Consider the following 24,850-nt stretch of genomic DNA (forward strand, 5'->3'; position numbering starts at 1 on the left):
AAACATATACATGAAGCATCTCATCTCAGAAATTCTTTGCACCTCTGCACAATTATTTGGTTTAGTTTTTTTATTATTATTATTATCTTTGAAACTTGTTTTGGAATAATAGTATAAATTCTAACATATTTGTCTTTAAATTATACTCTGCTTTGAGGGCCTTTTTACAATTCTTCGTTCTAAGAAGTCTGTTTTATTAAAATTCCAAAAGCAGAGCAAAGCATAAACTATGTTATCCATACATGCAGCTAAAGTTACTATCCAACTTTGCTTCTGTGTCTTGATAACTAGCTATGAATTGATTATTTTTGATAAATGTTTGCAGATACCTGTATGTTTAAGGAAATGTAAGATGAATCATCATCGAAGGCTTTGTCTGGGTCCCAGCCAATAAAGTTATGGCATTTTTTAGATCTTGCATTCCATGGGCCAAATACCACATGGAATCAACTAGCCCAGACTCTTGTGTCCATGAAGATCCTACTGCACAAATGGGGTCTATATGAATAAGGTGCTCAGCATAGATACATCTGATATAAAGTATTGACTTCAGGATTTGGCTGTGATACAGTTCACATGCTTGCTGGCCCCTAGATTGGTTAAACTGCAAGTATATTACCATGATTTGAATTATCTGTGGGAAATGAAATTGCTTGGTCTGTGTGTGGACACTGTGGCTCATTGAAAATTAATTTTCATTTTCTGAACACAGGTATCAAGACCTTCACAAAAGGTGGAGGAGGGACTTGAACTAGGGGTCTCTCACAGCCAAGGTGAGTACACTAACTACTAAGCTAGAAGTTAGGAGGGAAGGAATCTTTATCCTCCTTCCCCACCCCACTGTGTTGTGTAAGCTCACCTATTGGGGCCTGATCCAGTAGGTGAGGTCAGAGCATGCATACCAGATTGGGCCCCGCACAGTAGTTAGGTGTAGGAACACCAGTCTTTCCCCAGTTAATGAATCGCTCAGGGACTTAGGTGTCTAGATGAAAAGCAGGGGGCTGTAATGTGCATGCCCAGAGGCAGAAACATAGGCGTTTACTGCAAAAAGTTTAGGCACCTACAGGGCTAGGCGGCAGCTGAGCTGGGGTTTTGTGAATCCCAGCAGGGCCTAGTTTTGGGATTTAGGCACGTAAAGTGGCAGTTGGATGCTCAAGTCCTTTTGTGAATCTAGCTTAGTTCTTAATCAGGAAAGACTCTTGTTGAAGTTCATAGAGATTTTCCAGAGAAAGGACTAAATGAAAATTGAGAAAGGATGGTCCTAATGAATTTGGGAGTGGATCTTTTATGCAAATTTATAAGGAATAACTCATACCTCATGCAGATGGCAACCCCATGCAAGAGGATTTGGCCATAAACATCCTAATCTTGCTTGCTTTTTGCCCTTTTTTATTTTTTGTGCTCAGTAGAGAAACGGTCACAGCTAACATTACTTTGAAGACCTATTTATTATAAAATATGGCAGAACAAGGTCACTTCTCTAAGATTCAAGTATCAGAGGGGTAGCCGCGTTAGTCCGAGTCTGTAAAAAGCAACAGAGGGTCCCGTGGCACCTTTAAGACTAACAGAAGTATTGGAGCATAAGCTTTCGTGGGTGAATGCCCACTTCATCAGACGCAGGCTTTCTCTAAGATTGAAGTTATTCATATTTTGAAGGTAACCACGACAAATGTAAAATATGCAGTTTACACAGTCAAAATGTGCAAATGAAACTTCAGTTTGGGGTTGTGCCCTAAGGTTACCAAAGGGGAGGGGGGGGGGGGAAGAAAAGAGAAACCGATCCTGAAAGCAAACCATCTAGGGAAGAAGAAACTGATTGATGTGCTCTCTCTTTCCATCTGCCCTGATCTAGGTTTTGTTTAGGAATTTCTCTGTTAAACATTAAGCATGTATTTTTCTTCATTCTCTGACAAACAAACATGCGCTCTGTTACCAGCAACTCCCATCTCCCCTGCCCCCCAAAAAGTGGACAGATTATTTTTTTGTTCCTGTTTTCTTTCCTCCCTTCTTTCCAAGCGCCCCCTCCCTTTTAACTATATGCTGTTTTCCATATCACTGGATTTGTCTTGTCTTGTTCTGAGATAGTGATATTTAAAGAAGCCAGAAATGTAGCTCTGCAAGAGTGAACGGACTCTATTTTGTTAATGCATTGACCAGCTGTTTCTGGTTAGCTGTAACAGAAGAGAGCATGCACATTGGTGGCTAACTGTTAAACTCATTTTCCACAATACTAAGAAGTTAAAAACAATTCAAGTCCAGGACAGCAGTGTGCTGTACTCCCAAATCAGTATTAGCCACAAAAGGAGAACTGATATGGTCTTCCTATGAAAGCACAATGGTCCTCCTTGAAAAATCTTTCATGCCATTTTCTTCATTAAGGGGAGGCAGGGAAGGGAGTTAATTTATGATCTAAATCATATGTATCTAATAGAGATACATGTATTATAAAGAATGTATCCCAATGATCACTGCAACTTGGATAAACACCTAATGGAAACATAAAACTGATTAAAGTTTAATTGAAAACACAAATGTTCACAAACAGTATATTAGAAGTTCATCTCTTGCTAAGACCTTGTTAAAACGGGAGGTCTATTCCTGCACTGATTAGAGAATAACTCTTTCTCGTTATGCTGTTTTAGCGAGCAAAGTGTATTTATTCTCACTTGTCTTCGATTAGAATTATTTAGAACTAAAAAGGTCTCCAAAATGTATGTTTTGGTGACATCATCTTTTTTAGTGCTTGGTGCCCAAAGTCCTGTGGTGCCTTAAAACAAAACAAATTATATTTAAAGAAATCCAAACAATCGTTTAGTGGTTCCAATGTTTATGGCTAGAGTCTCACATTTACAGTTATTTGAGTATTGCATCTGAGCATCTGTACTGAAATACACACACACTGGGTTGACTGTAGAGCAGGCAAGAAGGTCGTGGAAGCCTATTTTTAATACCCCGGATTTTATGTTTGCTTCCATCAAATCATTATGATTGGAGGTTTTGACGCTGTCACAGATTGAAAAAAAAAAAAAAAAAAAAAAAAGAATGTGGTTTGGTATGAAGTAGCTGGTGATGGTCCTGTTACCTGGACACACATTTACAGTTAGAGCCTTAGTTGTGGCGTGGCAGTGCACACGTATAAAAGAGTGAATTCGAAGAAAGATTACGGTGGTCCTCAAGCCATGATCTTTCACTACGCAGCAGTGCAAATCAAGTCACACCCTGCCCTTGATTAAACCCAAGCAACCCTGTTGACTTCCTAGCATAATGGCATCCTGGTCCCGGACTAGGACTGCAAGGTGCTACTGTAATACACATCATGCAAATTAATAATGAGTTTGCACATGTGTAATGCATGAAGAGTGTGCTCTTGTGTGATTTCAATTTTACACTTTGTACTAAACTAACTTCTGAAAGATTGTATCCAGTAATCACAGGTACAGCGGTATGTTTACCTTAGTATTTGTTTGTACAGTAACAGTAAGATTAAAATTTTTCACATTACCAGTGACTGAAATTATTCTCATGTGCATTTTCTGAACACATACAAAGTGTCAGCAAAGATGCTGAGAGTTGTCAGGCTGTGCCAAATTATGTTTTGCATTTCTCGCTTATAAAGAAATCTACACACAGCTGCAATCTCTCTCATACATGTGCAAATGTGGGTTTAACTCTGGGTTTAGATAAGGTACTGCAGTTGTGTGCGGTGGCTTATTAACAAAACAAAATTTTCTTCCATACAGCAAGATTAGTGCATGGGTTTTCCCTACTCTTGCAGTACTGTAAACAATTGAGTCCTAAAAGGTTGTCCATGTACTTTGAAGCTGTCACTTTCCCCCACAAAGGGCATAAAAAGCACACACAGAGCATTAAGCAATATGAGTAACGTGACCTCCTGCTAAACATTAGAGATACATGTACAAACTATTATTACTGAGTCAGCACTGAGCTGGGGCAGTTCCCATCATAAAACCAGTTTTGCAGGAATTTATAACTGCTGATATTTCATCAGACTGATCGTTGCCTTACAAGTTGTACACCAGATTCAGGGGACTCAGCAAGCTGGTCTACACTTCCTGGTGTCTCCCACCTAAGACCTAGTGGGAAGAGGTCTGTCCTCCTCTAAGGCTGGGTCCTTCTGAACTGGGCTTCTCCCATTCAAGGCTCCTTCTCCAAGATTGGTATGACTCATGGATGCAGCCTGCCTGAGTCCTCAGCTGCTTTTTAGCCCATTCTCACCTGGTACGGGGTTTGCATACCCCATCACAAGGAGATTCTAACTCTAAAAACCCTGGCATTAATGTGGTGCCAAACACAAGCCTGTTCCTGATCCCAACAGAATCAATGGTAAAACCTCCACTTACTTCAATGAAATCAGGACACCACTGCATTGTAACAAAAATGCCGTTGGATTTTATTTGCATGTCACAAGATTCATGATAAATTAAAGATTATATACTGCAGAAGTAATCTTCTGATTGCCTCGGTTTCTCATTTCCTTTGCCAGCATGGCCTGGGAGCTCTACAAAAGAAACATTCTTGTTTCCAGTTTGAGAGGGAGAGCGTGGCATTGCCTAACAACCACCTTTTCCTCAGTAATTAAGAAATGGCACAGATACAGTCTAAAAAGGGACATTTTCATCTGGAAGGATGGTGGAAGCAACATGCAACTTCAAGGGAGAAAAAAAATGGGGAGGGAGGATTCCTTAATGATCAAACTGAGAACAGGAAATTTGGTTTAGCTGGAAAAAAAATAAATCCTTGCTTTAAGCACAACCATACTTGTTGGGTTAGGAAAGGGCAGGCTACCAAATTATCTGCCATGTTTGTTTGTAGGGTTTTTTTTTTTTTTTTTTTTTTTGTAGCTGTGTTGCTCCCAGGACATGAGATAGACAAGGTAGGTGAGGCAATACCTTTTATTGGGCCAACTTGGTGAGATAATTCCTCACCTACCTTGTGTCTCTCATGTCCTGGGACCAACACAGCTACAAGAATGGTTGTGCTTAAAGCAAGGATGCATTTTTTTCCAGCTAAAGCAAATTCCCTGTTCTCAGTCTATCAAAGTTCCAATTATGATAAATGTATTAGAAGTTAGTGTTCAAGTGTATCCCTAACCATTGTCTTTATAACTGCCCATGACAGTCACTAAAAATGCAGCCACATGATTAATAAAGCCAGCTGCAATTTTCACTCACTGTAAATTCAAACAGACACCAAAAATAAACACTGGGTAATCCCATTTCCATTGCATGCATTTATTTTGTTTATATTAAGAGACTACAATTTAACTACACTGTTGAGATTAAATGTTCCTGAGATTATCTGGGAGATTAGGAGGCTGGTTGTTTTAAAGTCCGAGCCATCTGACGTCCATTTAAATGCACATGTGTATTTTAGAAATATTACAAGCATCAAATACACGTTAGGAATACATCACTCAGACGATATATCAACACATTCCTGTGATATCAGAGACACAAGGTGGGTGAGGTAATATCTTTTAATGAACCGACTTCTCTTGGTGAAACATCCTGGGATATCAACATTTACATTATTTACAACAAAATATTAGAACTAAGAGAAACAACACGCCCCAACATCCCCCACAAGATAGCAAAAAGTAGGAGTGTCACAGATGTGATCCACTTTATCTCTGGGAAAGATGGATTATGTTTATTGGGTCACTTTGAAGAATTTGACCCTCTGATAGCAACCTCTCACTTAACGGACTACTTCACTGGCTAAATTTGCACCAGCTATGGCTCGTGTGACAAAAATTAAGGATGGAACAACTAATGAAAAGCGGGACTGGGTGCGTGGGGGGAGGGAACACATAAGGAAAAGAAATTACCAAATCAAGACAATCAGGTAGTCAACACCTCAGCACAAAACCCCGAAAGCTAATTCCTTTGGGGAATCCCAGGAATGAGCTATACTAATCTGAAATCCCCCAAAAAATTTTCCACCACTAAGTCTTTAAAGATATAGCAACATGTGATCACACGCTGACTCTGGGGGAAATCAGAGATCAAATCTTGAACTCATTCCTATTTGCAAGTACTGGCTGCACTACAGAAGAAGCAGACTGAATCCCCAGGGAAGAGCGCTTCATGTTATTCAGGAAAAAAGCCTCTCATGTAGTTCGTGTGTGCCAATGCATGGGCCAGCACTGAAAAGTTCCCAAAGGAGTCACAGCCAGCCCTTCCCAGCTGGAGAGAGTACTGCTATAATCAAAACCACTGAAAGGAGTTGGGGAAATGGAAAGAAAGGGATACCCAGAAGATCCCCCAGAATATAAAGTAATAAATGATCATCTAGTCTCACAGTTTGTCCATTTAGAAAAACAAGTCCAGCTCTAAGAAATTCTGACTTCTTTGCTCAAGAAAAAGTTAAGAATCTCTTAAGATCACAACAGGTACTTGAACACTTGACTTCTAAAATCATTACTAAGTACAATATGATTCCTTTAGGGAGTACACAGGCAAGGGAATCAGTGTGGTGCAGTGGAGTGGGGACTGGGATTTGGACTTGGGAGACCTGGGTTCTATTCCTGGCTCTACCTGTTAGATGAAGTAACTTGCCCAAGGTCACCCCTCTGTGGTCTAGTGGGCAGGTGTGGCTGGCAGGCAGTTCACATAGGCAAAGGAAAACTGTTTTCAAATCAAGAATGTCAGAGCTAGCCAACCGGTTTGTAAAAGTTGTGCCAATCACACAGGCGCTATGGGTCAACATGGCTAACCCTAGCTAACAGGACACAATGGGTATGTTTATGCAGGGATAAGGGTCCTGCAACTGGCCTAGATGAACTGACTTGGGCTCACTGGGCTAAAAATCACTGTGTAGACATTTGGGCTTGGGTTGAAGCCCAAGACTAGGACCCTCCACCCTGGCAGGGTCTCAGCGCTCAGGTTCCAGACTGAACCTGAACATCTAACACAGTGATTTTTCAGTCCCGGAGTCCAAGCCCCATGAGCCCAAGTCAGCTGACCAGGGCCAACCACAGGTTTATCATCTGTGTGTAGACATACCCAGTGAAGCAAGCGAGCATGCACAACGGGACTCTTCAGGGAGGAAATATTTCCTCTGCAAACAAATACCACACACAGTTTTTATGTATAACATTTGTTTAAGGCATTTCACGTGAAGAAAAACAGAAGAAATAGCTGGTTCTGTTATGCCTTCTCTACGTACAGAAAGATTTAACAAAGCTAATAAATAGTTCAACACTGAGAAAAGTTTATTGATGTGATTCAGAAGAAAAGAATTCTAATTAAAGTCAAGGATTGGTCTGGTATTCGTAAGTGTTGACTTACACAGATGCTTCTCGCTGCAGATGTACAGCTGAGAGATCCTGTAAATATAACATAGGGCTAGAAAATTATACACAGTGGTATCTTAGGCTCGAAACTGGTTTAAGAGATCTGGTTTTTGCTTATTTTATATAAAGGGCAGAAGAGAAAGTTTATCAGATTACACGAACAGAACAGGATTTTTTTGGTGTCATTAATAGCAAAATAATATTTCCAATAACACTGAACTTTTTGCATTAATAATGTGAATCTACTGCTATTGCAGAGGCTACAGCTAAAGTTAACCAGCTGGCCTCCTAACAAGAAACACTTAGGAAGTATTTAATTAATGCAGTTTAGGAGCTTTTGCTTCTCTTTTTTTTAAAAAGAAAACACGTTAAAGAAATTCCCTCTGACAATGCATATTTTAGCCCTCCTACTTCCAGCTGTGAAGATATCTGGTATCAGAGAGATCAAACATTAGTGCCTGTAGAAATGAAGGGAAATGCAGGGAACAATATGGCCATGAGCACTATTTCAGCAAGAAAAACAACTATTACTGGCCAAGATCCAAAAAGCAATTGAGACGGGTAATGTCCAACCTAATCTCTGAACAGTTTTCTTGCCAATTTTCTCAAACAGGCATCAGTTTTTCAGATTGAGCTTCAATGGTAAAATATACCCTAAAACAATTAATAAATTACTGCTTTGAATTCATTAACAACTATACAATGAAACTCTGCCAGACTGTTTCGGTACAACATTTCAGAGCCTAATTAAATGCACTTTTAAACTGAGGGAAACTGGCACCCAGGATAAGCTTTTTAGAAAGTGTGAAGTTAATGAATCTTTGAACTGCCCCGTTCTCTCTAAAGGTCAAGTTTGCCCCAGTGCAGACAGCCCAGACAATTTAAGCCTCACTTAAAAGTCCTTACCATGTAACTCAAGCAGTGCATGAGATCTTGTGCAGGCCACATGCACAGGTGCAGGGTCATCCTAAGTGATCTGTTAGGAATGAGTCACAACGTATCGAGCCTGTCGTTTCACCTGAAAATTTTTTTTGCCTGTAGTGAATTAAAAGCTCTATCCCATACCACTTTTGCTGTTAGTTTTAGTATGGCTCTTCCTAAAATTGATATGTTTAAATTATGGATGGGACTTTAAACAATAAAAATCAATAAAAACTTTTCAGGGCATCATAAATAATTCACAATTTCCCCATTTCCAAAACCTCAGCCTGCTGCTCTTTCCCTACCTGAAAGCACAGAGAATTCCTACACTCCTGCATACATATGCATAAACAAACAATTAACTTTGACTAAAAAATTAGAGGACAGCAACAAGAAGTCTGGTAGCATTTTCATTATACCCTTTGCCATTTTCATACCTTAAAAAAATGGGGAAGTCTGAAGAATTAGGAGATTATTAATAAAATAGCAGCAGCATTTAACACCTAATTTGATCCAAGTGTAACCCACACACCTTCTGGGTGTGGTGTTCTGTCCCATCTAGTGGCACTGAGACCACTTAGAGAGAGAGATAAAATGAGCTAAAAGCCAACTGGCTTTTAGCAGACTCATGCTGTAGAGGCTCATGCACTAAGCTCCAGAGATCCCAGGTTCGATCCCGCCTGCTGACGACCGGGTCTGTCGGTGTTACACAAGCACTTTACGGACATTAAATTAGTCCTCCCATATCCCTGTAAAGGAGGTAGGCAGGCTAATATGCCCATTTTACAGCTCAACCCCCTCAACAAAAATATTGTGCCCTCTATTGTGGAAAGTTCTCACTTTTCAAAGAATTCTCCAGAGTAAACCAAAATATTGAAAGAAGAAAATGTAAGCACTTCAGCCTTTTTTGCCTTTTTTTTCTTCTTCGCTGACCTCTGCATTTCCACTTTGACAAAAGTTTTGAAAAAAGGGCACTGCTGCATGATGCAAGCTGCTATCTATACCCATCTCGGATGATTACACATGCCCTAGTGCAGTGGTTCTCAACTAGGGGTACACAGAGGTCTGCCGGGGGTATATCAACTCAAAGATATTTGCCTAGTTTTATAACAGGCTACATAAAAAGCGCTAGCGAAGTTATTACAAACTAAAATTTCATATAGACAGTGATTTGTTTATACTGCTCTATATACTATACACTGAAGTGTAAGTACAATATTTATATTCAGATTTATTTTATAATTATATGTAAAAAATGAGAAAGCAAGCAATTTTTAAGTACTAGTGTGCTGTGACACCTTTGTATTGCTAGGTCTGATTTTGTAAGCAAGTAGTTTTTCAGTGAGTCATAACTTGGGAAGAGAAATCAGTCTCCTGAAAAGGGTCCAGTAGTCTGGAATGGTTGAGAGCCGCTGTCCTAGTAAAATGGGTACACCACTTTGTGAATGAGCAAAATTCTAACGTAACACACAGGCACAAGTCTATGTAGCTTGAAGAGGATTTCAAGGTTGAAACATGTTTTCATAAATCAGGCTGAGGTGGAAGGATCAATAAATATAGACTAAAGCTGGATTTGCTCCCCAATAAATAATAATAAAAAGCTTTTACAGCTGCATAAGTACCAGGCAAACGTTTAGGATGTAGTGGATCACAATGAATATTCTGCCTGGAGGAAGGCGAAAAGTGGAGAAAAGAACCACAATAAAATTTTCACTCTCTTTTGGTTCTCAACAGCACATTTTTTTCAAAAAAGGAAAGTAAGGTTTCTTGAAGAGGAAAAAGGGCAAACTCTACAAAACTTTCTGCTGCGTAAGCTTTGAATTTCTTCATTTGTGACTCCTTCTGTGTACTTTCTCATAATTAACAGAGATGGAAATATATTCTCAGTTTACCATTTACCCTGCCAGGTAAAATCCCCTTTTTAACAACTGCCTCTTAAGTCCCACAATGCAGCAGCTGCCAGATAATGAAACAATAGCTCCATGTTCCATAAATTGTAACAAGTACAAGACTCTTAAAACAACTATCTTTCATGCAATTATATGCAACTTTGGCGATTGTCAATTTGGATCAAATTCATCCCATCCCCAATTAAATTCCATTGACTTCAAATGAACCTACACCAAGGAGGAATTTGGCCTAATGCCTTCCAACAGCAGAAAACTAAAGGATACAATTTTTGTACTAAAATACATTTTCCCTCAAAATTCATCTGTGCTAGGATATATGGACTGAGGAATTTAAAATTCCATTTATTCGGTCATTAACAAAAGAAGATTCTAGACAGCAAAAAGTCAGTGTAAGACATATATCTGGCACAACGTTGGCACATGCAAATATTATTCCAGTGGAAAAGACAAGAACTGTGGGATCCCAATAATTTTAATGAGAACATCATGGTAGTGATTGTTTTTCCAACAGCAGATGCTCCATTTCTCATTGAGACATTTATGACCATATTCCAATTTCTTTTTGGTATTACTGTATGTGTAGCTTAATTTCTCCTCCAGACATTCTATACTGTTTGACAAGCATGTGTATTCTCTACACAGTATTCAGAGCTCTACAGGCTGTCAGTTATTTGGGCACATCATGTCATGGGGACTATCTTTAAGTGGTCACATTAAGAGAAACAAACAGGACTATCCAGAAGATCCATGGAGATAGAACTTCTTGAGCCTCTTCAGTAGGTCTACTGGAAGCATTTATACTAGATTTCACAATACAGAAAATAACCCAAGAGAACAGGGAATGTCATTCTCCCCGGTATTTATTCTTTCCTGCATACTGCCATGAACGTGGAATAAAATGATGGTTCTCTAATTCTCTAATATGGTACCTCATATTATGATGAGGTAATCAGGTTCAAGATGTTCCTAGGATGGAGCAAGTAAGGCAGCTGAGGAAACCATCAGAAGGTATGAAGAGAGATTAATTTAAAAGTTATGTCCCAAAACACATATGGGCTCCCTTTGCACACTTCTGGATTAAGGCAACTGCTTAGGGCCTCTGTTTGAGCCGAGGCAAGAGAAGAATGCTGATATTTATTTAATTAAGTATGGTCTTTGATATTCTTCATCTTAATTTCTCTTTTCACCACTTATTTCTTAAACTTGAAGGAGAGATGAAGAAAAAGGACAGATGAGAAAGGGAAAGGGAAAAGAACTTTCACTAAATCAGGGCCTACACAGGGAGAAGAAAAAAAATGGAGCTACAAGAAAGGACAACATCTCACTGCCCTCTTGCAAATAGTATACAGATGATTTTTCGCATACTATTTATGAAATGGTTACATGGTATTTTGAGCTTGTTAAAAAATGTATTACAGAATTTAAGATAATCTATTTCCTGACAAAGGTAAGGCCAAATGTCACTTTACTGTAATATACAATTAAAGACCCCAATTTTTAGAAATGTAGAAAATTTTATAATCCTGAGCTTTTCCCTCTAGAAGTCGTGGGAGATACTGTTAGGTGGGATTGTACAATTAAAGTATTGCATGCTCTGTTCCCTTCCCTAGGGATTGCACCTTGAGGCAGTGGAAAGGCATGTGTGTTCCAGTAACCCTGAAGGTATGTCTATACTGGAAAAAAAAAAGTTCTTAGCTTGGATTACCTAACCCAGGGGTAGGCAACCTTTCAGAAGTGGTGTGCCGAGTCTCCATTTATTCTCTTTAATTTAAGGTTTCGCGTGCCGGTAATACATGTTAACGTTTTTTAGAAGGTCTCTCTCTATAAGTCTATATTATATAACTAAACTATTGTTGTATGTAAAGTAAACAAGGTTTTCAAAATGTTTAAGAAGCTTCATTTAAAATTAAATTTAAATGCTGATCTTACACCGCCAGCCTGCTCAGCCCGCTTCCAGCCTGGGGTTCTGTTCACCTAGGCCTGCAGTGGGCTGAGCAGGGCAACTCGAGGTCAGGGCAGAGGGCTGGGGTGTGTGTGTGGAGGTGCAGGGCAGAGGGCTGGTGTGTGTGGGGGGGTGCAAGGCAGAGGGCTGGGAGGGTGCAGGGCAGAGGGCTGGGTGTTGGGGGGAGGTCAGGGCAGAGGGCTGGGTGTGTGTGGGGGTGCAGGGCAGAAGGCTGGGTGTTGGGGGGAGGTCAGGGCAGAAGGCTGGGGGTGTGTGGAGGTGCAGGGCAGAAGGCTGGGTGTTCGGGGCGACTCGAGGTCAGGGCAGAGGGCTGGGGGGGTGTGGGGGTGCAGGGCAGAAGGCTGGGTGTTGGGGGGAGGTCAGGGCAGAGGGCTGGGGGGGGTGTGGGGTGCAGGGCAGAAGGCTGGGTGTTGGGGGCGACTCGAGGTCAGGGCAGAGGGCTGGGGGTGTGCAGGGCAGAAGGCTGGGTGTTGGGGGCGACTCGAGGTCAGGGCAGAGGGCTGGGGGTGTGCAGGGCAGAAGGCTGGGTGTTGGGGGCGACTCGAGGTCAGGGCAGAGGGCTGGGGGTGTGCAGGGCAGAAGGCTGGGGGAGTGGGGGGGGTTCAGGGCAGAAGGCTGGGTGTTTGGGGGAGGTCAGGGCAGAGGGCTGGGGTGTGTGGGGGTGGGGGGGTTCAGGGCACAGGGCTGGGTGTTGGGGGGAGGTGCAGGGCAGAGGGCTGGAGGGTGTGTTGGGGAGAGGTCAGGGCAGAGGGCTGGGTGTTGGGGAGAGGTCAGGGCAGAAGGCTGGGGTGCTCGGCTCGTGGGGGTGCTCCCAGCCCCCTGCCCTGAGTGGCTCATGGCAGGGGGCTGGGAGGGATATGCCCTGTTCCACCCCCTTCCCCAAGGCCCGTCCCTACCTCTCTCTGCCTGCTCTACGGAGCTGTGTTCAGGCTGCCGCTCTTCCCCCTCCCCCTCGCAAGGGCCATGCGGCCAGGGAGAGGGGGGAGGAGGAGGGGCAGAGGGGCCGGAATGCACCAAGCTGTTGGAAGAAGCGGGGGAGGAGGGAAACTTGGCTGCGGCAGGACCAAGCTTCTGCCTCCTGCCCCCACAGGGGAGAGCGGTGGGCGGGGGGGGGGCTGAGTGGGGCTGGGGGCCAGGACCCCCCCACCGCTCTCCTCTGCCGGGGCAGGAGGCAGAAGCTTGGTCCCAGTTTCCCTCCTCCCCAGTTTCATCCCCCAGCGTGGCACTTTCCAGCCCCTCCGCCCCTCCTCCTCCTCCTCTCAGTGGGCAGGCAGCGTGCCACTCAGAATCGGCTCGCATGCCATCTCTGGCACACGTGCCGTAGGTTGCCAACCCCTGACCTAACCCATGTTAGCTAATTTGGGTTAAAATAGCAGTGAAGACATGGCAATTTAGCTTTTAACTTGGATTAGCAGCTCAAGTTCACACTCAGGCTCCCCTATCGGCTAAAACTCAAACTTCTAGCCTGAGCTAAAAGCTAAATTGTTGTGTTCTCACCACTATTTTAAACCAAGCTAGCTAATGGGATTAAGTAACCATGAGTTAAGTACACAGTGTAGACATACTCTGAGAGCTATGCTAGCAGGAGCTTTAACTCCTACTAGGGACACCCAACCTGGACAGGTCAAAGAATAGGGAACAGATGAAAAGCAATCTACTGGTCCTCCCTGTTGGGGGCTGAGCAATAAGGCAACAACCTAGCCATATATTTTTTAAAAAAAATAGTTAAGTTATAGAAACAAAAGGCAGTCATTCCACTTAGGTATGAAAGAGCCTTGTTTGCATGGAAGTATTCAGATGATCTGCTTGGTGTATATGAGAAGAACTCCACTATAGTCAGCTTTAATTAAAGTGCCAGACTTTCACATTTATTCAAAGTCTCCAGTTCAGCAGAGTACTTAAAACACGTGTCAGTGTTTCATTGAATCTGCACTTAAGGCCCCGATCTTACACACAGCTCCATCATTGCAGGAGTCTGCCTGAAGGGAGCAGTTTGCAATATCATAGCCTTGCTGATGAAGGGAAAATGGATCTGCTGTCTGAACAATTTTAGCTCCTTTTGCTAAATTTTCTTTCCTCTAAAATGGGTAACCCTGTTCCCTTCCCCTATCATTCAAGTGATGAAATCTTCGCACCATTTGTGGAAAGCTGAATACTGCTTCTGAGTGACTTCAGTGACGTAGGACTTGACTCTGTCAAGTAAGTTGTGCAAAGAAAAGAGTTGGGCAGTGCCAAAATAGTGAGTCTAGAAGACCAGAGTAGAAAACTAAAATATACAGAAACAGGTGAGCAAAACCTTCAGTGCTGAAATTGGTGAAACCATTAGTTCAGAACAGAATTGTCAGACACATAGATGAACATAATTTGTTGAAGAAGAGTCAACATGTTTTTTGTAAAGGGAAATCATGTCTCACCAATCTACTAGAATTCTTTGAGGGAGTCAACAAGCATGTGGACAAGGGGATCCAGTGAATATAGCATACTTAGATTTTCAGAAAGCCTTTGACAAGGTTCCTCACCAAAGGCTTTTAAGCAAAGTAAGCTGTCGTGGGATAAGAGGGAAGGTCCTCTCATGGATCGGTAATGGTTAAAAGATGGGAAACAAAGGGTAGAAATAAATGGCCAATTTTCAGAATGGAGAGAGGTAAATAGTGGTATCTCCCAGGGGTCTGTACTGGGACCAGTCCTATTCAACATATTCATAAATGATCTGGAAAAAGGGCAGGGGAAGGCTCTAGCCTCCCCCCCCCCCCCCAAGTTTCATAGGGGAGGTCTACTCACCCTTGCCCCAGACGGAGCTCTTAACTGCGATGGCTTGAGGGTGATATGTGATGAGTTCAGAAGCTGGGAGAAGCACAGCCTTTGTGCCAGGGAGTTTGTTTATAAACAAAGGCAGGGTGATTAAGATAACAAAAGGCTTATCATTAAAGTAAATTAAGGATCCTTAGATGATCCTGAAAGCATTGCCAGGCACTTAAGTTAAAAGACAGGAAACAAAAGGGTTGGAATAAAAGGTGAGAATGGCGAGAGGTAAATAGTGGTGTCCCTCAGGGGTCTGTACTGGGACCAGTCCTACTCAACATATGGTCTGGAAAAAGGGGTACACAGTGAGGTGGTAAAATTTGCAGATGATACAAAATTACTCAAAATACCGTATATACTCGTTCATAAGCCGAATTTTTTAGTAAAGAAGGGAAGCACCAGAGACGGGGGTCGGCTTATGAACGGGTATAGAGAGAGAGAGGTGGGACACAGCCCCTCCCCCCAACAGAGGGAGCAAGGAGAGGCAACACAGCCAGCAGAGCCAGAAGGGAAGAGGCGGGGCCAGAGTCTCTCCACTTCTGGCCACGCTGCTCTCCCCCCAGCCTCCGAAGCAGCTGCAGCTCTGGGGCTGGCAGGCTGCAGCCGTGCCGCTCAGCCCACCCCCCAGAGCAGGCTGTGGCCGCGCCGCCCGGCCCGCCAGAGCACGCTGCAGCCGCGCTGCCTGGTCTGGCCCACGGGAGCAGGCTGCGGCCACGCTGCCCAGCCTGCCGGAGCAGCTCCAGCCAGGCCAGAGACATCCACCCCTGGCCCTCCCCAGATAAGGTGGGAAGGGATGGGATGGGGAGAGTGTGGGGGTCCCAGGCTCGGGGTGGGGTCATGTGGGGGGGTGGTCACAGGGGTTACTCCCCGACCCCCAGCTTCTCCCCCCCAAAAAATTTCCCCACCAGTTGCGGTCCCAGCCCGTCAGGTAAGCAGCTGGCACGCTGGGACACTTTATTTACTTAGGTTTACCTCCGTGCCTGTGGACGCTCGAGGTAAACAAACCATCTCGGCCCACCAGCGGCTTATCCTGATGGCCCGGGAGCCAAAGTTTGCTGACCCCCGAATTATAGGGTCGGCTTATGAACGGGTCATAAAAACTCTTTAAAAAAAAAAAAAAAAAAAAGGTTTTCTGTCTCCTCACATAAATAACCCCCTTAGTGGACGATCTGGCCCTCAGGCTTTGCAGCATCTATTCTTTTCTGTTCACCTCTGTTAAGTCATTTCATCACCATGTACACAATGTGCTCAACTAACAAATATTTGCCAGATAGTAAAAGAAATGTGGTTTAAATCAAAGACTGAAACCAATCACACTGATAACTCAGTGTGAATAGCTGTACTTCTAAAGGCTACAGAGCCAAACTTGCTTATGAGGTTATCCAAGGTTGTGTTGTTTGCACTTCTAATTATTTATGTGGAGTTCCTACAATCCATTCCAGGCTGCTAGATCTTTGTTTATCCTCACTTCAAAGGTAAAATTATTTTAGACAGCCAGGTAGTTTGGCAGCAACTCACTACTCTGCCTTCAACAAAGGACCCCAGGATTTTCCATGGTGAATTTTTTTTATTTATTTATTTATTTATTTTTAATAGAAATCCAGGTTTTCCTCCCAGGACTTTTACCTAAAAGTCAAAGACCATAAACAAAAGATTAAAAGAAATTTGTTTGCAAATGAAGTAAGGTGCAATTTTGGCAAGCATCCACAGACACATCTGGGTAGTAAAAAGGGATCCAGAAATGGGTATATACGTCTTGGCTATTACATGGATCAATTCCAATGCAGTATTTGCAAAAATTATATAACTATCTATGAGCTAGAAAATCAACACGTGGAACATATGCAGTTTTATAGCTTAGATCTGAATTAATTTTCCTGCACATCATGACAGCCTTCTCATTTTTCTTTTTTTGTTATTAACACGCATGGCATATGAGGCACAATTAACACTGGTACCCTTCAGGACAAGAATAGAAAAAATCTGTAGTCATTTAAGCAGAAAAAGCAGAGTCAGTCAGTCTAGAAGTGCCTCATTTTACCCATATCCAAAATGCAACATTACTGAAAATAAGAGAACAGGTCAGCATTAGCAAGTGTGTCAGCAGCACAGAAGTCAATGTAGGCCTCCTGGGCTTCACAAAGAGGTGTCCTCTTCTATGCAACTTTACCATTTAAGAACATTAAAGGGGCAGAGAAACTCTAGCTGGGGAAAAAATTCAGTGTGTACCAGATATCTCCTTAGGGAGGTGGTGCCTCACTTATCCTTCACCACAGGGACAAAGGGAAATACTTTTACCAACATTTCTTATTTATATTTCTGCTATCAGGAAAAACTGAACATAAAGGACCCAAGCCTGAAAACTCTCTCAGTATAGAACTCCTACTGATTTCAAGAGCCAGCCTATGCCACTGATACTCTCATAGCTGAGATAAATTATGCTTCTCTGCCATGTTGTTCCTTTGGGCACATACCTATGGAAAACCTCTCTCAGCCTTGCCTACAGATTTTTTCCAACTAGCACCATAATACTATATCTTTGTTTAAAAAAAACACCACAATTATTATTTGGTATAATAGCTCTAAAAGCTCAGTGCTGCTCCACGGAAAACCTCTTAGAAAGCTCTATTTTAAAATATAGTCTACTTCTATAGGTCTTTCCCCTTAATTTTAATTATTAATTATTCTAAGGGATATTTGACTGAAAACATTATCTTTGTTTCAAAAGAGCACCTGCTCGTGGGTCTCATTTCTAACCTGGAATCAACTCCTCTGTAAGTGACATGAAAATTAGTTGGTTTGGAAGTTATCTTGGCATAGACAGATGAATGACTAAGACAGATATGACTTTAAGGCAAAAAAAGCCACAGGAGGGTGTCAGCATATGCCATGGTCACCATGCCTCAACTGAACACTGACAAATACATAATTGGAACAGTCTGGCTCACCTGTGTGTTAATATTGTTAAAATAGGTATTACCGTTCTAAGAATGTGTTTAGACTTTATGGAACGCTTACGAGTTGCTGCATACCTAATCTCACTTATAACCTCTGTATCCCATACTGCAACATAATATATGACCATTTGCATCGTAAGCCTCTGCAGTTATGGAAATCAGCAGATAGGAGAGAGACATTAATTAGTGTGAAATGCTGGCATACCCTGCAGAGAAGGCCCACCAACACCTGATGTTCCATAATAGTTCATTTAAGAGGACAAAAAGACTGTTGATTACTCTCCTCCAGTCCCATAGAGAGATGTGCAAATGTATTTCTCCCACCAGCTGAGCTGGTAGTTCAGAGAAGGGGGAAAGGGAATAAAAATCCCTGGCAAGGAGAAACTCTCTCTATGCTGCTCGGACTCTGGAGGGTAAGGTTTTCTAGGCATAAGTAAGACCTCCCCAGTGTTCAGCCTGAGTTAGCCCTAAGGGACATATGGAGCTTGCTTATTATAGAAGTTTCTATTACCTTTTGAAACAGAAGACTAACTCATTTGAGTGTGTTTACCTGCTTTAACCTCGTAAATAACTCCTATTTCCTTTTCCTAGTGAATAAATCTTTAGATAGTTTATTAAAGGACTAGGTACAAGCATTGTTTTTGGTGTGAGATCTAAGGTGCAACGGACCTGGGGAAAGTGACTATCCTTTGAGACTGGGAGTAACCTGAATATGGTGGTGATTTTTGGTGTAGGGGACTATCTACAAGAAAGGCAAGCTTGCCTTGCTGAAAGGTAGATCAGAGTACCTGCGACTCCATGGCTAGGCGGTTAGTGCCTGAGGAGTTTACACTTGATAACTGGTTGGTGAAATTTAAGTATAGACCTTACAGCCAATTTGGTGTTTGTGCCCTGCTTCTCAACAGTCTGCCCTGAGGTTGGTATTCATGCTCTTGAGCCACTGCAGGACAACTTGACAGAGGGAAACAGATCCCACAAAACCATTTCTAGCCCACCTACTCTCCCACTCCAGATTCACCCACTTTTGCTCCCTTCTGCCAGTGCAAGTGAAGGGAAGCATCAAGCTCTGAGCGACCAGCAACAGCAATGTTGTTTTCATGAAAATATCTTCAGCAAAGAGAAACAAGAGAAAAAATAAATTGACAAAGAAGTTTTAAGTTGGACAGATACTCCAAGGTTCCTATGAGGCATGAATGACTTTTTAATAATGATACTGAGTGGGATATCACTATATTTGATGTAGTGCTCTTCGTTAATATCAGTGTTACAGTGTAGCTTATGCTTGGATTAGTAAATTTCCCATTCACCAGAAGACATAAAAAGGAACTGCCAATACGATTAATAAGAAATAAAAATCAACAAGTCAGATTTACATACTGGCACTTTTTTTAAAAGTAGGTTTCTTTCTTTTTAGAACAGTTATGATTTCCTCTACTAAGCAGTTATCCTTTTCCCATCCCACACTGGCACTCATATCCTCATCTCCACATGCAAACATGCTCGCTCACAGACAGACACATCCCATATTGTGTAAGATTATTCACAACACAATAAGCTCATTGCAGAACCTTAACATCAAGTACTATTAAATAATCAGAGTTACTAGTACTGACTGGATGCTTACAGTGTAGGTCAGCCCTGGACGAAGTCCCTCAAGGTCTGAGGGCATTCTTGAAACAGCATTATTTTCTATGTAATTGATGAAAGGAAGCCAAATGGCAATGTACTTGATTGCTTAGACATGTCTCTTCCGAAGTTGGTAATCTTTTCCACAATGAGGACATCCCAAATTTAAACAAGTCATCTGTCCAGTCTCCCCACTACCTCATTTTGACTGGCTGCATCTCTGTTTGCCACTCCCCAGTGAACAGTTTTGGACAATATTCTTGCACACGAGGAGAACACAAAGTGAAGGGTGCCTCACTAAGGCGAGACAACTTTAACAAACATACCTAAATTTAGTGGACTTTTCAGAGTATCACAGAAAATGTGTGTGTGTGTGAGTGTGTGTGTGTTTGTGTTTATATAGAGACTTGAACCTTCAGATCTTTTTATTGCTTCATTTAGGAGATGTTATAACAAACTAGTTGAAAAGTATTTACATGTGACAAAAGATGGAGCAGATCCAATTCCTATAAATGGGAATGTATCTCCCTTGTCTATATAACTCATGCTAACTTTAATACAATAGTCACCATTAAAAGTTTTTACAACCATCCTTTAAGATAAACAGTGTTCTCCATATCAATTACAGGCCCTAATCCTGCAAACATTAAGTCCATATGTAACCCCAGCAACCCTATAGAAAGGACTTGAAAAATTTACCCAGGACCTAATAGCCCAAGGATTAAACCTACTCCCCAGACAGAAAATATACTAGTGCCTGAGCTTTGCCCCTCCTACTCAGTCTTGAGCTGGTCAGATACTCACTCCCACAGGATCTTCAGGCCCAAGAAATCCCAAATGACTGAACTCCTCACCCCCAATTAATACTACATGCACACGCACACACACCTCATGTTGTAATTCACTTGTATTATGAGAGCCTACACGTCTCAACCAGAACCAGGGCCCCATTTACTAGGCATTGTAAAAACATACAAAGACACAGTCTCAAAGATCCTTACTGGTCCCAGCCCTAACCCCAGCTTGGGGATACTTACTGGCTCCAACCCAAAATTCTAGCCTAGGGAGCCTGCCAACTCCAAACCTAACCAAAGCCCTGACTGGCTTATCGGCCCCAACCTCCCCCATCCCACCAACAGATGAATTCATTCTCAGTTTTTACACCAAATCTTCTTTTCAAGTGGCAAGAACACTCTGCTGCGGTGACAAGGTCGTTCTGGCAGAATCCTGCCATACATGTACTAGGTGACTGACGGTCTGCCCTCTCATGCTGGGATACCTGCAAAGATGGACACGCTGAGAGCACAGCTGCCATACCCACACTTCTCATAAGGGTATGTCTTCACTGGGTTTTAGTCCAACCTCTCACCACCATCCCCACAAAAAAACCTCTAACCAGATTAGGAGGTGCTTTAAGCCAGGGCTAGTTTAAACGGATGAGGGGGGTCAATTAGAGCCTGTTTCAACTCAGTCTGGAACCAGCAAATTTTGCAGTCGGGACACAGGCAAAAAAACAAGACAGACAAGTGTTGATAGTTCATAATTCCCCCAATGACCAGTTCTCCTGCAATTGACACAACTGACTGGGAAAGAAACCTAGATCATCACAGTACAGGACCATGGGATGTGCCCCCAAACACATATGGGCAAGTGCAGAAAGAGTGAGGACAGAGTAACATAGGTAGAGCTTTGCTGAGGGGATTCTTGCAACTGAACTAGGCTAACCTGGTTGCTCAGACCCAGGTGCCAATCAACCAGGTTAACTACCAATGAAGACACACACACACTAACAGTGGCAACAGCACTGGAGCTGTCTCTCTGCAGACTTAGGAAGACATCGATGCACCATTTACAATTAGTCCACATTTGGAAGGATTTCTTCAAAACCCAGAAGACCAGAAACTTAATTATTTTTTAAATGAAAGCTTAGATTCTGCAGAAGTTGATGGCACTCACCCACACAGATTCCTACTGGACTGGCCCTGGACAAGACAATTTTTTCAAGTCTTGGTCATAGGGATTACCATAAATATTGCCACTGACATAATAAATCAGTAAGGCATCTTATAAATTTTATCTATTGAGGATTTCTAATAGAATGAATGCCAGTGAATATTAACTATTTAAAAATAATTTAAAGATTCTAACAGCAACCATAAGTAAGAGGGCTCCGTTATAGAAGCAGAGTTATTTCTCATCAAACACTCATACCAGAAAGTACTATCACAATCATACATTATTGCTTCATATCTGCAATTAGATTCTACACAAGTCTTACCTGACCTAAATTCTTCTAGCATGAACATCTATTTTTGATCAATAATTCCAAATGCACACAATGAACACATAATTTACATAATGCCACCTACCTGCAGCTGCTAAACAGAAAATCATCAAAGCAAACACTGGAATCACACAACTTGAAGTCATTTTTGCAACACTGGGTCTTCTCAAATCAACTCCTTTTGTAGTTCTTCATGTAGATGTACTTCCTTTGAAATCAGTGGTATATGCTTTGAAATCAAGTCTTCCAGACTTTTAATTATCTACTGAGAGAAAAAAAATATTTTAATAGAAATATGTCTTATAGAAATGTCATCTATTTAAAATTATATCTTTTTGTATCATATCTAGCAAAACAGAGATATTTCTTAAAGAAGAATTACACAAGTATATTTTACATTGCTGAATATCCTAAGTAGCAAAAGGGACACTTAGCACATAGCTAATCTTTTCCCCTTTCATTTTTCTATCTTGTTCATCCTCCCAAAATAATCACACCAGCGGTGTCCTGTTCCAATACAGCAAATAGAGCTGTATTGAAAGCTGTATTCTAATCACTGCAGGGCTGTTGAGAAGCAAACAATGCAGCACATGGCCCAACAACCTCATACTTAAGTTCCCACCCTTTCCCCTCACTAGATGACACTGAAGAGACCCCTCTGCAGCGTCCCACAGAATGGAGGAGGAGAAAGACAGTGCAACAGAAGTTCTACTGGCTGTAAACAAATTCAAACGGGAAATAAGGCATTCATTAATGAGAGTCATCAATCATTTGAACAATTTACCAGGGCTCATGGTAGATTCTCCATCACTGACAATTTTTAAATCTAAATTGGAATTTTTCTAAAATATATGCACTAGAAATTATTTTGGGTAAATTCTATGGCCTATGCTATACTGGAGGTCAGTCTAGACTGTCACAATAGTCCCTTCTGGCCTTAGAATCTACGGGTATGTCTACCCTACGAAATTAGGTCAAATTTAAAGAAGTCGATTTTTTAGAAATCAATTTTATACAGTCAATTGTGTGTGTCCCCACTTAAGACCATTAAGTCGGTGGAGTGCGTCCACAGTACCGAGGCTAGCGTCGACTTTTGGAGCATTGCACTGTGGGTAGCTAACCCACAGTTCCCATAGTCTCTGCCGCCTATTGGAATTCTGGGTTGAGCTCCCAATGCCTGATGGGGCAAAAACATTGTCGCGGGTGGTTCTGGGTAAATGTCGTCAGCCCCCCCCCCCCCCCCCGGTGAAAGCAACGGCAAAAAATCATTTCTTGCCTTTTTTCCTGGGTTACCATGGCAAGCATGGAGCCCGCTCAGCTCACCGTACATCTCCTGAGTGCTGCCAGACGTGGTACTGCATTGCTACATAGCAGCAGCTCATTGCCTTTTGGCAGCAGATGGTGCATTACGACTGGTAGCCGTCATCATCGTCTCCTGGGTGCTCTTTTAACCGACCTCGGTGAGGTTGGTCGGGGGCGCCTGGGCAGATGTGCGTGTTCCTGGCCGGCTTCGGTGAGGTGGGTCAGGGGCGCCTGGACATAAATGGGAGACGACGATGGCTAGCAGTCGTACTGCACCGTCTGCTGCCAGCCTAAGATGTATAAGAGATGGAGTGGATCAAAACAATAAAGAGACCAGATTTGTTTTGTATTCATTTGCTCCCTCCCTCCGTGAATAGTGGGGGGAGGAATAGCTCAGTGATTTGAGTATTGGCCTGCTAAACCCAGGGTTTTGAGTTCAATCCTTGAGGGGGCCATTCTGTGTGACAACCCTGTAAGCCAAGCCTGTAAGCCATGTTGTCAGTCGCCCCTCCCTCCGTCAGAGCAATAGCAGACAATCGTTTCACGCCTTTTTTCAGCGCAGACGCCATAGCACGGCAAACATGGAGCCCGCTCAGATCACCGCCGCAATTATGAGCACTGTAAACACCACGCGCATTATCCTGCAGTATATGCTGAACTAGAACCGGCAAAAGCAAAACCAGGCGAGGAGGCGATGGCAGCGCGGGGACGAGAGCGATGAGGACATGGACACAGACTTCTCTCAAAGTCCGGGCCCCAGCAATGTGGACATCATGGTGTTAATGGGGCAGGTTCATGCCATGGAACGCCGATTCTGGGCCCGGGAAACAAGCACAGACTGGTGGGACCGCATAGTGTTGCATGTCTGGGATGATTCCCAGTGGCTGCGAAGCTTTCACATGCGTAAGGGCACTTTCATGGAACTTTGTGACTTGCTTTCCCCTGCCCTGAAGCACAAGAATACCAAGATGAGAGAAGCCCTCATAGTTCACAAGCGAGTGGCGATAGCCCTGTGGAAGCTTGCAACGCCAGACAGCTACCGGCCACTTGGGCATCAATTTGGAGTGGGCAAATCTACTGTGGGGGCTGCTGTGACCCAAGTAGCCAACACAATCAAAGAGCTGCTGCTATCAAGGGTAGTGACTCTGGGAAATGTGCAGGTCATAGTGGATGGCTTTGCTGCAATGGGATTCCCTAACTGTGGTGGGGCGATAGACGGAACCATATCCCTATCTTGGCACCGGAGCACCAAGCCAGCGAGTACATAAACCAGAAGGGGTACTTTTCAATGGTGCTGCAAGCACTGGTGGATCACAAGGGACGTTTCACCAACATCAATGTGGGATGTCCGGGAAAGGTACATGACGCTCGCATCTTCAGGAACTCTGGTCTGTTTCAAAAGCTGCAGCAAGGGACTTTCTTCCCAGACCAGAAAATAACCATTGGGGATGTTGAAATGCCTATAGTTATCCTTGGGGACCCAGCCTACCCCTTAATGCCATGGCTCATGAAGCCGTACACAGGCACCCTGCACAGTAGTCAGGAGCTGTTCAACTATAGGCCGAGCAAGTGCAGAATGGTGGTAGAATGTGCATTTGGACATTTAAAAGCACGCTGGCGCAGTTTACTGACTCAGATAGACCTCAGCGAAACCAATATTCCCATTGTTATTACCGCTTGCTGTGCGCTCCACAATATCTGTGAGAGTAAGGGGGAGAGGTTTATGGCGGGGTAGGAGATTGAGGCAAATCGCCTGGCAGCTGATTACGC

At 42.9% G+C, this 24,850-nt stretch overlaps 1 protein-coding gene across 1 annotated transcript in view; it reads right to left on the reverse strand.

The window, feature by feature from the left end:
- Positions 1-21,971, reverse strand: part of TGFBR3 (transforming growth factor beta receptor 3) — a 146,331-nt gene extending 124,360 nt beyond the window's left edge. Inside the window, exon 1 of the mRNA XM_065409551.1 lies at positions 21,864-21,971. Coding sequence (XP_065265623.1) covers positions 21,864-21,924 — 61 coding nt within the window. The 5' untranslated portion in view covers positions 21,925-21,971. The remainder of the gene's footprint in view (positions 1-21,863) is intronic.
- Between the last annotated feature and the right edge of the window lie 2,879 nt (positions 21,972-24,850).

This window comes from Emys orbicularis, chromosome 8 (genome assembly GCF_028017835.1).
Source record: "Emys orbicularis isolate rEmyOrb1 chromosome 8, rEmyOrb1.hap1, whole genome shotgun sequence".
Classification (NCBI taxonomy): Eukaryota; Metazoa; Chordata; order Testudines; family Emydidae; genus Emys; species Emys orbicularis.